At 31.0% G+C, this 17,194-nt stretch overlaps 2 protein-coding genes across 2 annotated transcripts; both read left to right on the top strand.

The window, feature by feature from the left end:
• The first annotated feature begins 1,333 nt into the window (after positions 1-1,333).
• LOC105117422 (G-type lectin S-receptor-like serine/threonine-protein kinase At4g27290) lies at positions 1,334-5,822 on the top strand. Its single transcript, XM_011015084.1, has 6 exons — positions 1,334-2,753; positions 4,005-4,267; positions 4,343-4,553; positions 4,669-4,906; positions 4,985-5,135; positions 5,336-5,822. Exons 1-6 carry the CDS (start codon positions 1,496-1,498, stop codon positions 5,606-5,608), a joined length of 2,394 nt encoding a protein of 797 aa, XP_011013386.1. The 5' UTR covers positions 1,334-1,495; the 3' UTR covers positions 5,609-5,822.
• Positions 5,823-11,699: 5,877 nt separating this feature from the next.
• Positions 11,700-14,804, top strand: LOC105117425 (G-type lectin S-receptor-like serine/threonine-protein kinase At4g27290). Its single transcript, XM_011015086.1, has 4 exons — positions 11,700-11,839; positions 13,804-13,904; positions 13,993-14,234; positions 14,307-14,804. The coding sequence occupies exons 1-4, from the start codon at positions 11,700-11,702 to the stop codon at positions 14,802-14,804; spliced, it is 981 nt and encodes a 326-aa protein (XP_011013388.1).
• Positions 14,805-17,194: the final 2,390 nt, after the last annotated feature.

Genomic DNA, 17,194 nt, shown 5'->3' with positions numbered 1-17,194 from the left:
CAAAACACAAATTTTCAAAACCCTAACATTTATCAAAACCAAAATTAAAACTTAATCAACACATATTTATATATAATCTTACCTTTAAACTTATTTCCTTCAACTCCTTTCTATTTTTCTTCTAATTTCTCTCTTTTCTCTTCTTCTTCTTTCTCCCTTCTCTCTCCTGCCGATTCTCTCTCAACTTTTAGATCACTTATTTTTATTTTTATTTTACTTTTTATTTATATTTATCAAGTTTTGTTGAATTACTACACTACCCCTCATTCATTTATACCTACACTTTAAGCCACCAAGGGCTTTATTGTATTTTCCTACTTATTTATTCAAAACATTACAACAACATAATAGAATAACTTGAGTCAACTCAGCTTAATATGTCAAATCCATGACTCGAGTTAAGAGACCATGATAACCCCATAGAAAACAAATAAAAAATATTATAAAGTCTGATTCTCAATCAACCTTATATTGAAGGATGAAATTGAAAAACAATAATTAAAAAATGACCCAAAAAACAACTCAAGTTAACATATTAAACTCACGACTCCGATTATAAAATTGAGATAACCCTGTAGAAAGAATATTGAAACAAAGTATGAAGTTCATTTCCCAATGAGTTCAATATTTAAGGATGAGACTAAAAAAAAATTAAAAAAAAATATAATAAACAACCCAAGTTAATCCGCTAAACTAATGACCTGAGTCATAAGACTGAGATAACCTCACATAAAAAAAATAGATGGTTTAACCTAGATTAATTTATCAAATTCACGATTCTAATCATGAGACTAAGATAATTTCATATAGAGCAAATAAAAATAAATTATAAAACTCAATTCTCAATCAATCATATCGGACTCAATGTTAAACGATGAAATTTGTACAAATTTTTATTAAAAAATAACATAAAAATGAGCTAAGTCAATATGACTTAATTCGCTAAGTATTATTCGTAAATCATAAGATTAGGATAACCTCATAAAAATTAAATCAAAATAAATTATGAAGTCTAATTTTCAATCAAACAAATTATTAAATGATGAAATTGAAAAAAAATAGTTAATTTTTTTTAAAAAATAAGTTAACTGGATTAACATATCACACCTGCAATTATCACATGCTTTCTCCTTGAATCTATGAATTTTATTGTTTAGTTTATTATTTGGTTATTATAATTTTAATGCAAATTTCATTAAATTACCTAAGATATCAAATTTAAATAAAATTTTATATTTATGGTAAGTCATATCAAGTTAAACTAAACGGTAGAACTTTCAACCATCATTTATGACAAAAATATGTGGTGGACTTTTGAGTCTTTGGAATCACAACGGGAGAAAAGTTAGATCCTTGTGTCATTTCCGTTTCAGAAAAGCTCCGGTGAGAAACTCCGCAGTACCTAATCTTGTCTCTTACCAATCAACCGGTAAATTAATACCAAAACGTTAGGTATGCTGTAATCAGAAGTGATTAATGTGTAAAGCTCTCTTCAATGGGAAGATTTTTAGTGATTTTTGTATGCTGTTTCTTATTCTTCATCTTAACCAACTCCACCACACCAGCTATTATGAATCGAAGCCACTCCATAAGAGATGGTGAGACTCTACTTTCAGATGGCGGAAGCTTCGAATTAGGATTTTTCAGTCCTGCAAATTCGACAAACCGATACTTGGGTTTATGGTTTACGAAGTCTCCTCAGACGGTTTTTTGGGTAGCGAATAGAGAAAATCCACTTCCCAATAGTTTGGGAGTCCTGAATATCACAAGCGAAGGGATACTTATCATATACAGTAGCACGAAAGATATTGTTTGGTCATCGAATTTGTCAAGAACTGCAGAGAATCCAGTCGCAGAGCTCTTGGAGTCAGGAAATCTTGTTGTAAGAGAAGAAAATGATAGCAAACCTGCCAACTTTCTGTGGCAGAGTTTTGACTATCCTAGTGACACCTTGCTGCCAGGAATGAAACTGGGAATCAACTTCGTAACTCAGCTTGAAAGCTTTCTGTCATCCTGGAAGAGCTCAGAAGATCCTGCTCGAGGTGAATTTTCTTTCCTTCTAGATCCTAACGGGTATCCGCAGCTTGTCTTGAAGAAGGGGAATAAAACACAAGTTAGAATTGGGTCATGGAATGGCTTACGTTTTGCTGCCGAAATAATTCCGAAACCTGATTCAATTTCAACAGATGATTTTGTGCTCAACGAAAAGGAGGGATATTTCGTTTTTGGGAGCAAAAGCTTAGGTTTTCCGAGGCTTAAACTAACTCCATGGGGTATTCCACAGCGCTCAATATGGAATGATCGAACACATAAATGGGACTTTGTTGAAATTGCCCAGCTTGATATATGTGCACAGTATTCTATTTGCGGTCCGAATGCTTTCTGCCAGTTCAATGATTCTCCTATATGTGCATGCCTGGATGGATTCATGCCCAAGTCTCCACGCGATTGGAAGTTATCAAATTGGTCAGGTGGGTGTGCTCGAAGGACTCCTTGCAGTGACAAAGATCGCTTTCAAAATTATTCACGGATGAAATTGCCTGACACATCTTCTTCCTGGTATAATAAAAGCACTGGTCTCGGGGAATGTAAGGGAATATGTTTGAAGAACTGCTCCTGCACTGCATATGCAAATTTAGATGTCAGAGGAGGTGGAAGTGGCTGCCTGATTTGGTTTGGTGACCTCATTGATACAAGTAGGTCAAAAGGGGATGGACAAGACCTTTATGTCAGGATTGCGGTTTCAGAATTAGGTATGCCTCTTATTAATCGAATGAATACTGATTTTTTAATAGTCTCCATTGTTTGTTCTTAAGCCAGTGAAAACACTTCGTAGGAATCATTTAAAAAGGTATAGAATTGGTTTCCCTACAGTATTGTGAGCACCTTTAGGTTGATTTTTGGCATAAGAATTTTTTCTATACATGCGGAAGATCAAAGACATAAACAAACATAGAACACAAAAATTTGATTGTCTGTTTCACCTCCTCATGAATGTCATGCACTATATTTAAATATAGCTCACAGAAAATATTAAATCTAAACACATTTATGCATATAGTGCTAAACAAGGTAATCCACCTACCGAGAGCATAGAATATGAACAATAGCATAAAACTTCAAATCATATCAGGAGTAGTTTTTTTTCAAGCTAGATAGTTTTTCATTAAAGAAGGTGATTAGGTGTCCATCCTAGCTAAGAACTCTCCCAATACCTACCCTAGAAGCATCACAATTTATTTCAAATAGTTTCTCAAAGTCTGTAATGTACCTTCGTTCATTTTTTACTTTACCATCTGAAAATTGGTTTTAGATGCATATGCCCACTGAAAGGTATATCCCTTTAGGCACTCTACAATGGATGCAATAAGAGAATTGAAGTTCTTAGCTTCATTTAAAAGCGATATAGGGAACGTGTAATTTAATATGATCTGGATCATGGTGTGGTTGTCTACGCGAAAACATCATGACCCATTCTTTCATAAGTATCTAATTCAATAATTGAATAAAAAATTATAGTTTTTTTAAGTTATTATTTTGATTTGAAGCTTCATAATTCCTCTTAAGCCTATAAATAGTCTGTACCTATCCTTCCAAAAATATCTAATTCAATAACTGAATAAAAAATTATGATATTTTTAGGTTATTATTTTGATTTGAAGCTTTCATAATTTTTTTTAAGCTTATAAATAATCTATTAGGTCATCCACATAATTTATTTATAACATATTCTCATCTAATATGGTATATTTCCACCTAACTAATCACAATCACTAGCACAACTACACCACTTTTCATTCATCAAAAAACAAGAAACTAGAAAGCATCGTTTCTTCAGCTCCATCTTCCTATCTGAACATGCTCTAAAATTTCACTTCTCCTAATTTCCATTTCGAGAATAGCCCTCAGCACTGAAAAAAATTACAAGATTTTATTCAACTTCTATTTAACAAGTGATGTTGAACAAAAAGAATCGTCCACTAACAATTCCTCTTTGCTTGCAGAAAATGTTGAGAAAAAAAGACCCGTCGATAAGAAGAAGCAAGCAGTAATAATTGCTAGCTCTGTCATATCGGTTCTAGGTTTGCTGATACTAGGAGTTGTCTCCTACACAAGGAAAACATATCTCAGAAAAAATGACAACAGCGAAGAGAGGAAAGAAGACATGGAGTTACCTATATATGATTTGAACACGATAGCACGTGCCACTAATAATTTCTCTAGCATGAACAAGCTGGGAGAAGGCGGTTTTGGACCAGTATTCAAGGTGAATAGAACTCTGCTACTTGTGAAAACAATATGGTAATATTAAATTAAGTTCTGTTGATTATTTGTAATTTAGGGTGCCTTGGTAGATGGACAAGAAATAGCAGTGAAAAGGCTCTCCAAAAGTTCTGGGCAAGGAATGGACGAGTTCAAGAATGAAGTTGTGTTAATTGCTAAACTTCAGCACCGCAACCTTGTGAAGCTTCTCGGTTTTTGCATCCATAAAGATGAAAAAATGTTAATCTATGAATACATGCCAAACAAGAGCTTGGACTCCTTTATTTTTGGTTTGAGCCTATACTGATCAATAGATAGCATGTTTTTTTATCATTTACCATTTATCAATTAATGCTTCTATAACAAGTGCTGGTGCTGGACTAACATGGTAGAGAAATTGAGCAGATTTAACCAGAAGGAAATTACTGAATTGGACAAGGCGTGTCCACATCGTTGGAGGAATAGCCCGAGGGCTTGTTTATCTTCACCAAGACTCTAGACTGAGGATCATTCATAGAGACATTAAAGCCAGCAACATTTTACTGGATAATGAGCTAAACCCAAAAATTTCAGATTTTGGCCTTGCTCGAATGTTTGGTGGAGATCAAGTGGAGGCCAATACTAATAGGGTAGTTGGGACATAGTAAGTATTCTTAAACTGGCCACGTTGTATTGCATTTATATGCTTTCAGAACTGAATCTAGCCGATATTATTTTGCAGTGGATATATGTCTCCCGAGTACGCATTAGATGGACACTTCTCTGTGAAATCGGATGTCTTCAGTTTCGGTGTCCTAGTTCTGGAGATCGTGAGTGGAAAGAAAAACAGGGGATTTTGTCACCCAGACCAGAACCTTAACCTTCTTGGACATGTAAGCTTTTGTATAAACATGTTAATATATAATCGTGATGAAGAGAGCTGGTATCAAACTATCCAAAGAGGCACATCCAACAACAGGCCATAGCATTTTCCTTCAGGATACTTCTGTAGTTAACTGAATAAAGATATATTCATTGCTGTTATGCAAATCAGAATGATCCATCCACTGATACACTGTTTTTTGTTTCGAAGGCATGGATTCTTTGGACCAAAGGAACACCATTGGACCTGATTGATGAAGGTTTGAGTGATTCGCGCAATCTAGCTGAAGTTTTAAGATGCATTCACGTGGCTTTATTATGTGTGCAACAGCGACCAGAAGATAGACCAACCATGTCGACTGTGGTTGTAATGTTAGGCAGTGAGAATCCATTGCCTCAGCCTAAGCAGCCTGGTTTTTTTATGGGACAGAATCCACCTGAAAAGGACAGTTCCATACCTGTGCTTGTTTATATTATGTTTTGACCATACCACCACTGTGTAGAGGAGGAAGAGACGAAGTTAGTCTGACATTATTAGAGGCACGGTAGCCTATCGTCGTTTGACAACGGAGTTGAAGCTAGAAAATTTCATGCTTTCAGATATGCAGTGACATCTGTTCCTGCTTTCTACCCGTCACAACATTCCACGACAGAGTGATTGGAGCTTAAATAGTTTCAATCTTCGTCCTTCATGTCTATAGTTGTTTCGTTTGACAAGTCTTCAGAGGATTGCACATTTGTATTTTCGTCTATTTTTTTCAGCTCTTGCTTTGTCTGGTTAACTGCATGTTATCAAGTCGTTATCACATAGTGTTGGGAATTTCCGACCGGTGATGTACTGATTTTTACTCATAGAAGGAAAAACACACTGAGACACAGTATTTTACGTGGTTCGGCAAACCGCCTACATCCATAGGAGAAGCCATTGCATTATGTAGGGAGAGTACAAGATTTACAACAATAGAGGAGGAGGAATCATCTCCTCTTTGGCAACTCTCAACCTCACTCTATTTCTCTCTTTTTAGTGCTGCAATGGCAGCCCACTCTCTCCTACATTTCTCACATCTCTGGCTCTACTTCCTCTCTCATTTTGCTCTCTCACATATGCTTCTATTTATAGGCATTCATAGAGGATTTTCTTCAACAAAGGTGGCTGCCAACTCTTTCTTGTACAAATCATTGTCCGCCTTATAATAAGATTCCAAGTAGAATAGATTTTCTCACTGTCCTGTCTATATAGTTGCTGAACAGATGAATAATACAAGAAGCAGAGAATATTTTACAGAGCGGAAACTTCTTAGTATATGTCTGCCATAATCAACATGGTATCAGAGCAGACCTGAAAAACAAACTTTTTTCACAGTTCTTTCCTGCATCTCTCTTTGAACTTTGTATTCCACAAATTTCCCCCTGCAAACAATGACAGAAAGAACGAAACCCAATTGTTCAAGTCACCTGAAAATTTACTTTTTCATAAATTATATAAAGCTAGATGGATAATTTTATTATTTTATTTTTATCGCCGATTTAACCGATACATATTGGAGAGAGAGAGAGTCGATCATGTCCCGCTTGAATAAGCGTTGCCGGTAAGATGGAGCCGGGACAGGCCATAAAGGCTTTCATATTTCAAACTCCAATTCGGTGGCTTTGGATTGTGGTGTGCGGCCAATCAAAGGTCCTAATCCTACTGCTAAAATGACAAATCACAATAAATACAAACTCCATCGGCAATGAGGCAAAGATACAGTAGTTTATTTAGGTTCACACTATCAAAATATCTTCCAAAACACTGTTTGGTTTCTTTATTTTTTTTAAAAAAAATTTTGGACTTGTCTGATGTTTTAATTCCTACTGGGCTTTAAGCCTACCCTTTCTAAGCTAACCACCTGGGCTTAACACGAGAACTTAGCCATTGTTTGGTTTTGGTTAAAATTTAAAATAAAAGGTTTTAATTAATTTTTTTATATTTTGAAAATATAAAAATAGTTTTTAAAAAATAAAAAATATTATTTGAAATATATTTATAAGGAAAAAAAAACATTTTAAAAAAAGCAATATTACATTTTCGAACAGCCTATTAACCTATTACCTTGATTATAGTTCAAACAACAATGATAATAAACCGTGCAATTTATTACAATTAGATTGTGTTTGATTCGAAGTTAAGAATTGGAAGTGTTAAGGGATGAAAGGATTTGAGAGTATAAGAAACGGGTTTGCCCGTATTTGCCCTTTTTGCTCTTTGAATTATTTTGATCAAAGCTTCGTGGATTGAGCCCACAGACTTTTCTTTCTTTCTTTTTTCCTTTATTATAAATTCGTTAGTTTGAATATCTACGTGACATGTTACTATCAAAACCTAATACGAGGCATGTATCTGTTACCAATTAAATCTATTTAGGATTGAAATTACGACAAGACAACAAATAAGACCTTGTATTGCAATAAAATGATGTAATAATTACTTGACTTTCTAGCTATTTTTTTAGATTAACGTGGGTGTCCGGGCCAGTTTGCGCGCACCACGACTAACCTCCAGTGGCCATCATATGAGCAACCAAGGACTCAAATCTAAGACCATAGAGGGAGCAAACCCCTTAATTCCAAGTTTTTATCACTTGGTCACAACCTAGATGGTTGACTTTCTAGCTATTTGGATGGTGTAGAAGAGGTTGTCGGCTATTAACACTGCTTTTCAAGGCTATATTTCAAAGCTCTCGTGTAGCGGTGTGTGTTAATTTTTTATTTTTTTGATGGTTTTAAATAATTTTAATATATTAATATTAAAAATATTTTTTTAAAAATAAAAAATATTATTTTAATATTACTCTAGATAAAAAAACTTTGAAAAATAATCCTTATTATACTTTTAAACACACACTAAACATGCATTGAGTTGGATATTTTTTCTTTCTTCCTCTTTTTTTTTTTATTTTTTATTTGTGTTTTTAATAAATCAAATCAGCTTTTATAATTTATTTTTTATTTATATGTTATTTTTGTTCTTTTAATTATTATTTTTTAATAAATTATGAAATGAAAAAATCTTTTGTAATCTCTCCCCCATTTAATTTTTAGTTTGATACCTGTTATTTTGATTACTAGTTTTTAATAAGTTATAAACTAACAATTATTCTTTAATTTCATCTCTTTTTTTATTTTTTAAATTTGAATCTTATTTTTTTATTACTATTTATTTTATTTGAAATTATTTTTTAAGTTGTATTTCTTTTTACAATTTCATCCTCTATGGTTTTGTTTTCAAGATTTGATACCTATTTTTTTATTATTATTTTTTATTCTTCATCAAGTTTTTAAATTTATTATTTCTCACGATTTTATCCTTTAGAATTAAATTAGTTAGGAATTAAGTTTTTTATTTGAACTCAATTCAAGGATTTTGAGTTTTAGATATTAGACTATGTGTAAGAGGTTTCTTCGAGTTGGTTTAGTTTTTTTTCTCATTTTTAAAAGCTAATGTTTTTTCTTATTTTATTTTTTATCCTTTTTTTTTAGATTTGCTTTATTATTTTTTATGATTTTCCTTCTATAGGATTATTTTTAAGTTCATGATTAGAGTCACTAGTTTCAAAGGTTAATGTGAGTTGAGTTTTATTTTTTTATCCCTTTTTAAAATTAATTTATTTTAATTTTATCCTTAATATTTAATTTATTTGTAATTGATCTTCCTGCCTTTTTTTATTTTCTTTTTATTGGATTATCCTAATTCTATTCCCATCATTATGGGATTTACGGATTAACTCAGGTTAACTATTTTTTTTTACTTGCAATGAAATTAATCCTGACTTTAAGATCGAAGTCATCGATTTTAAATGTTAACTTGGATTGATTTTTTTGGACTTTTTTAAAAATTAAATTATTTTAATTTCATCATTTAACATTTGATATATTTAAAATTGTTCTTTTTAATTCTTTTTTCATTTTCTTTCTATTAGGTTATTTCAATCATTTTTTATACAATTTTATCCTTTATAGGTTTTTTTCCTATTAAATGTGTTCCTCATTCTTTTTATTTCTATCCTTTTTCCTTTAACAAGTTTTTTTAATTGATATTTTTTACATCATAATTTATCATTCAAAATTAAATTAGTTGGGAATTAAGTTTCTTGATTGAACTCGATTCAAGGATTTCATGATTTTCATAATCATAAGATTTATGGGTTAACCGGTGTTAACACATATTTTTTTTCATTGTTTTTTTAAATTATTTTTATTTTTATTTTTTCTTTAACATTAAGTTGTTGGATAATTAAATTTTCTTTCGAATTCGTTCACTTGTTATCATAACTAAGTCAAAGATTATGTATTTTTTACCTAGATAAGCTTGGATCTATTTTTTTTTACCTTTTAAAGTTGTTCTTGATGATATATATGTTGTAGCCCTTAATTGAATCTAAGGAAAAACAGTTGTGAACCTATTATTTGTTAATAATGAAAATTTCTTGACCTAGGTAAGCTTTTTCTCGCATCAGGTTTTTCATGTAAAAATATTGGTGTTGATTTATGTGATTGTTGCTTTATATTTGTTGATTGTTTGATTTTGATTGCACAAAAAGCAAAAAGAATTGAAACTTATAAATTATGAATTGATCCTGCTAGATTGGTATCTGGTTATTTGTTCCTTGTTTTCCTAATATATTCGATCAAGAAATATACATGTAGACGATATTGCAAACTCTAATAATGAGGTTGGAGTAGGCATAGGTATACAACTGTAGATGAGTCTTTCACATATGCCCATGGGAAATCCACTCTCAAAACCAGTTGGCATTTTTTCCTCCAAGTTATGGAGCAATTCATCTAGTCTAGCAATAGTAAAGCTGTTTTTATTGGGATATTTTTATTAATGGACAACAACATTGTAGTCTATCCTAAGAAGTAGGGTTACTATTGTCAAAAAGCTACAATGATAATTGCACCAATCATTGACAAAAATGGTGTAACTCATGTGTTGCCACAAGTTGTGCCATAATTTATGGTCTCTTGTCTTGCCATTGATGCCCATAAGTAGAGACATAATCTAGAGAGTAAAATGAGAGAGAGTGTTGAGAGTGAAGAGAAGTGAAGAAGAGAGAAAGAGGGAGTTGTAATAGACAACAACCTTCTTGCAATGTGCAACAAAGTATGTGAGTTGGAAGTTGAGTTAAAATGGATACGATTCTTCTCCTTCATATATTTGTTTTGTATATTTTTTTTATCTCTAATAATATCAACTCTTCCGTGGATGTAGATGATTTGTCAAATCACGTTAAATATTGTATCACTGTGCTTAATTTTCTATGAGCAATTATCAATACATCACCGATTCAAAATCCCTAACAGTTTCTGTATTCAAGAAATTACACAATGTCTTTTATATATATATATATATATATGTGTGTATACTTTTAAAAATTGAGAATAATATAAAAGGAGAAATAATTATTACCAAAGTGTTGCCCTATGATAGCAGTGTCGAGGATGGACAAGCCATTTGTTCACCTGTGATCAATATTTTATTTTTTAGAGATTGAGCTCCCATCTTTTTCTTTTTTATTTTTTTTTGAGTTATCATGTTCTCATTTGATTTATTAGAAATTGGTATGTAATTTTTTTCTGTTTTTTATGAGATTATCCTAATTTTATTTTCATGATTACAAAGTTTGTAATTTAACCCAATTTAACTGATTTTTTTTTCTTTGTGTTTTATTGTATTTTATCTTTTATTATTAAATTGTTATATAATTTGGGTTAATTTGAATTATTTTTGTTGTTATTTTTTTATCTAACTTGCACAGAGATTGGTTTGGATGACTCGTGTCACATTAGACTAGTGTTTCCTTATTTCTCAAAGAGATAAAAATAAAACTATACAACTAATCAAAATTTGAAATAAAATAGAACGTTTAAAATATAAAAACAAAACGAAAGATCCAAGGGTCCATCAAACGTAGTTTCTCCACAACGCAGTGTAATTACTTGAGAATTATGTTAATGAAAAAATTATTTAAAATAGTTTAATTTATCCTTATAATGTAGTAGCTATTTCCACTATGTATCTATACATTCATTTTTTTTATTATATCATTAAATTAAATTAAATTAGATCTTCGATAAGCTAATTTCTTATAACGTGGTATGTAAATTAATTGAAATTATGCTCGTAAATGCAACATGACTCATATATCAAAAACTTCCCCTCAGACACCTCTAAAGCACATCATTAGGATTAATGAACTGGTGGTTTGTGTTAAATACATTTGATCCTCATGTACTATACTCGTCTTACAATTTTAAGGTACTAGGAGGTATTCTTGTGCACAAAACTATATGTTTACTTATTTATTTTGTTATATAAATATATATTTATATTTATATTTATTTATTTATGTATAAAGAGAGAGAATGCACTAGTATCACTTGAACTATAACTCATTAGCCAACTATATTCAGGCTGAGATATAACCATAAAACAACTGTATTAATTTTCAATAATAAAGATGACTGATTATTGTGTAACTCTCTTTCGGTTAAAAATGTAATCGTCGAGAGTCGAGACAGCATGTGCAAAAATGAAAATCAGCCCATTGGAAACGTGGGTGTTGCCTAGAAACGTGGGCCAACGTGGTCCAGTAGGCTCTAAGTCTAGGCCTGTAAACACAGCCATAGGAGCCGAGAAGACAACTCCTAGAAGTCAAAGCACTGAAATGCAGTTAATTAAGGCAAGAACAAATAAATAAATAGAAGAAAGGAAGGAAGATAAAGAGATGCCGTGGACCCAAAATAGGTGTTGTGCCATTTAGGAGAGGGAATTCATGGCGTCCAAGGGCATCGAAGGGTTGAAAATAATAGTTGTGATATAATCTTTATTTGGGTCAATGATCACTTCTTTTTCAAAGCACAATATTTTATATATTTAGCCTTTGTTAATTCTTTGGGAAGGAAAGAATTTGATCCGTAATCTCTTTACATTTATAAAGTCAGAAGTATATTGATAAAATAGCCTATCATCACTCACTACTTGGTATTTTTTTCAGAACAGGGAGGGTAACGAAAGTCAATGTTCTTTTAGATTTACGCTCTGTGCGAACTACAGACTTTTCCTTCCATCTTTTCACAACAAAGGACATGTCCACCTGCTGTGGACACCGAGAAAAAAAGATGTAAGGAGGTTGATTTTTCTCGTGGCTAAGGTAGGCAGATCCTTTCGATTATTGTATACCAGGATCGAGTCTAATGTTCTCATTATATTTATAAGGGGACAGGATACACAAGCACAACCAGCCCAGAAGAAGAAGGGAAAAAAATAAAATAAAATAAAAGGTAGAAAACAAGGGAAAGAAGGGAAGAAAAATATTTCTTCGAAGCGCCACTAGTGACTTTTCATTAATATGCATTGATAAAAATACAAATTCACCTTGTCGAGACAAAGTCAATACTATCAAAGAAGAGACTAATCTAACGATGATGTAATCTTTATATGTTGTCTAAATTGAATTTTTGTTTTTGAATTATTTTTTAATGTACGAGTTTAAGGTTTTTTAGAATGTTTATTATATGTTTTTAAGTTAAAAATAAATTTTTAAATTAAAAATACCTTTTTAATTAATTTTATGATAATTTTTAGAGATACTAAAATATAGGTAAGGTGACAAAGTATCATCCTTCTGGTTTTGAAAAAAAAAGTAGAAGGTATAGAAATATGGCTAAGCAATCACACCCACGCAAATAGATTTATTTTTAAAGAACCAAGCGTTAGGTCTTTCAAGCTATTGTGTCTTGCTTCTTTTTTTTCTCTCTCAAGAAGATAGATGTAATTTTTAAGAATTAAAAAATTTAAAATATAGTTGATATATTATTTTATTAAATTCTTATATATTTATATATTATTTTATTTAATACTATTGAATTTTAACTCTGTGTTCTTTTAATTAAGATCATATATTTTTTAAAAAAAAAACTAAAAACATTTTTTATACAACATATCATAATCATCCTTTTCATTTGGTTTCATTGTTGAGAGTGTTAATTTTTGTTATTGAAATACAAAAATAAATTTAAATTATTTTGTTGAAAGCCGTTGGATCTATAATTTATATTACAAATTTAGTAAATTAATTTAAATTGATTTGAATTAAGATATTATCATTTTAATATATAATATCTTTTTAATTAAATTGAGTTTTAATGAATTAGCCGGCTTGTTTTTGAATGGAATATTTTTAATTATGTTTTTCTTTTGATTTCATGACAGTTTTTTTGTGTTAAAATTCTTGTTAGCATTTATTTATGTATATAATCCATAAAAGTATTTTATTAAATCGTATGCATTAGATTTTGAGCTTATAATTAAAAAAATTGTCAATTTTATGTTTTAAAAATTTTAATCCAACAACTCGTAGCGTCACAGAAGCTACTAATATAGTATATACAAAGCTGACGCTTTGTTATACTCATTGCGGATGTCTTTGGGGCGAAATTATTGAAACTTCTTGAAATAGGACTTGTCCGGCCGTGATAGATGGATCTTATGGTTTATTGAAAAACGGTAGCCAATTTTACCGAAGTTACGTGGAGTCAATATCTTTGGTATAAGAAGTCTCCTCGTACAGTTATATGGGTAGCAAACAGAGAAGTTCCACTTTCCAATACTTTGGGGGTTCTGAATATAAGCAGCAAAGGGACACTTGTCCTGTACAGTAGCACAAATGATATTGTTTGGTCATCGAATTCATCACGAACTGCAGAGGATTCAGTTGCAGAGCTCTTGGAGACAGGTGATCTTGTTGTGACAGAAGGGAAATAGTATTCCCGACAACTTTCTGTGGCAGAGTTTTGACCATCCAGGTGATACCTTGATATTAGGAATGAAATTGGGGAGCAACTTCGTAACAAAGATTGACAAGTTTTTATCATCTTGGAAGAGTGCTGAAGATCCTGCTCGAGGTGAATATTCTTTCGTTATAGATACTCATGGGTATCCCCAGCTACTTCTGAAGAGGGGAAACATTACTCTGTTTAGAGCGGGACCATGGAATGGCATAAAACTCATAGCAAATCCTAGACCGATACCTATTTCCAATGAATTTGTTTTCAACAGCAAAGAGGTTTATTTCCAGTTTGGAACCCAAACATCAGTCCTTTGAAGGCTCACACTCAGTCCATTGGGCCTTCCACAGAGCTTCACATGGAATGACCGAACAAATGATCGGGTGATTGCTGACGTTGGCCAGTTTGATCAGTGTGAAAATTATGCCTTTTGTGGTCCAAATACTCGCTGTGAGATGAGTAGATCTCCTATATGTGCATGCTTGGATGGATTCATTCCCAAGTCTCCAGCAGATTGGAACTTTTCAGATTGGTCAGATGGGTGTATCCGGAGAACTCTGCTAGAATGCAGCGAAAAGGTTGGCTTTCTGAAATATACAGGGATGAAATTGCCGGACACATCGTCTTCCTGGTACGACAAGAGCATCAGTCTCAAGGAATGTCAGGGATTATGTTTGAAGAACTGCTCCTGCACTGCTTATGCAAATTTAGATATCAGGCGTGGTGGAAGTGGATGCCTGATCTGGTTTGGTGACCTGATTGATACAAGGTCAGCTGGGGATGGACAAGACCTTTTTGTTAGGATGAATGCTTCAGAATTGGGTACGTATTCCAAAATGCAAATATAATGAAGTTAGCTATGATTTATGTGTTGGAAAGTCTTAGATGCCTTTCAATTGTATTTTAACATTTTCACTCGACACATTTCAGCATGGACGACAACACGACAACAATGAATCTATTTTCTTGTACTTTAAAAAACAAAAAACTTTAGGCTAAGGTTGCGGATAGATTGTCTTTATATTGTGGCATTTTTATATATTTAAATTAATCAAGAGCAGGAAGAGTATTTGTTTTTTAAATTGTATAGTAAATTATCATAAATACCATTAAAATCAATACATTATTAGGTGTTATTGAAGAGTAGATTATATTTTTATTTATAAAATATACAATAAAATAACCAATTTAACCTTATATATATAAATGCTTTGACAGGCTAAGAGGAGTGTTTTATTCTTATCTTTTTTTATTTGAATAGTCAAAATACCTCCTTGCCCTAAGATTTATTTTTTAAGTTTTGGATTTGAGGGTTTTTTTTTTGTTATTGTACTATTAGTTTTATTAGTTTTTTTGTTATATTGAATAAAATAAGGGTTGGTTTTGTCTTTCAATAAATTAAAAAGGCTTAAAAAAATTGTTAATGCATACTAAAACGCGTTCGTTCCGTAATCCAGTAAGGAAAATAGGCAGAGGCAGAAGACCATATCATTAATTGATGATTGCAGACGACAGCACATTTTCTTGGTTCTCCGGCAGCTCTCTAACTGCCCAGAAGTTAATAACCCACGGTGTAATTCATTAAATGCATCACCACCTTCAGGTAAACAATAAAATTTGCATGCGATGGGCTAAATGCAAACTGAATTTAAAGGATACAGATCGACATGGATCCGATCTAGCTTTTTAGTTGTTATGTTTGACATAGGAATTTACGTAGCCTGAACTAATTCAGATTAGGAATAAATAAATAAATAAAAACGTAAGTCATGAAAAGGGTCCAAGAAATCCTAATCATACTGTTTATTCTTAATAAAAGTAGTCTGCCATCATTTGCTTGAAACAAAGAGGCTTATAATGGTTTAAATAGGGCCCTCACTAACCTATACTGAAAAGAGAAAAATAAGAAACCTAAGCAGATAGAAAAATAAAGGCAAAATCCATAATCAACTAGGAAAAATAATAGAATTAAAAAACAATAATTTAATTTAGGAACTTCACAGTGAATATATCCATCGTAGAACATATTCAATAAAACAGTAAAACCTCCTTATAAAATTTAAATACAATTCAAAAGTTAAATAAAAAACTATATCTATTTTCATTAAAGTGATCATTTGGTGCTTACAAACCTTTTTTTTTTTCTGCTTGAACTTATTTATATGGTTCATAAAAAGGTGTACCGGGCATTCCATATTATCAAATTACAATTAATATATGTTTGTTTGCTTTGTTTTTTGGAAAGTAATTTTTATAAAAAATATTTTTTTAAAAATTAGATTATTTTTTGATCTTTAACAGTGTTATAAAAATGACTTGGAAAACACATTTTAGTATTTGATTATACCATGAAAAATGAGTTGGAAAATATTTTCTAGTGTTTTGTTATGTCATGAAAAATAAACTGAAAAATAACTTATTAATTTTCTTTTCAAGTTTATTAAAAGAATGGATATCAAATTTAATATATGAAAAAGTTGAAGGAGGTAGAAAATGAAACAAAACAATCTAATTTCATAAATTATTTCAAATAAAACAAATAACAATCAAAATAATGGAGACCAAATTTGATAAATGAAAAAAATTCCAATGAAAAAACATAAGAAAAAAAACAAATAATAATAAAAAAAATAAAGATCAAAGTGGATATAAAAATCAAATTAAATTCTAAGAAATAAAATAAAAAAATAAAATATAGAAATAAAAAGATTAAGAACTAAATTTTATATAATCAATAAATAATATGATATTTTTTAATATAATTATTATTATTTATGGACAATGATTTTTAAATTGCTAAGATTTTCTTCTTTTTCTTTTTTTTTTTTTATAGAAAGCTTTATGGGTTAGTTTTCAACTTTTCTAGGAGTCTTTTGTGCTCACTATGGCTACTTAAAAATGTATTCAAGTTTACAAAGTAATAAGGTATAATTTATGATGCATTAAGTACAAAACAAGTTTTAGTTTATAATTTTTTAAAAATGAATTTTTATGAATTAAATAATACTTTTATCTTCTTTATGGTAAATCCTTCTTTTCAAATTATAGTCTAGTATTCATAGTTATCTCAATCGGAAACAATTAACTAATTATGAAGAAGATAATTAATCTTTTACAGTGTAACTAATAAATCTATTTAACAGCTTCTAATTATTTAATCTTTGCAAAGTGAATAGTACCTTTTAAATTAAAAATACGTACTTTAAATCATAATTGTATTTCAATATTAATAACTAGC

The sequence above is a fragment of the Populus euphratica genome, unplaced genomic scaffold, assembly GCF_000495115.2.
Source record: "Populus euphratica unplaced genomic scaffold, PopEup_1.0 scaffold1362.1, whole genome shotgun sequence".
Classification (NCBI taxonomy): Eukaryota; Viridiplantae; Streptophyta; class Magnoliopsida; order Malpighiales; family Salicaceae; genus Populus; species Populus euphratica.
The sequence above is the reverse complement of the archived record's forward strand: the minus strand, read 5'-3'. Positions and strand labels throughout refer to the sequence as shown.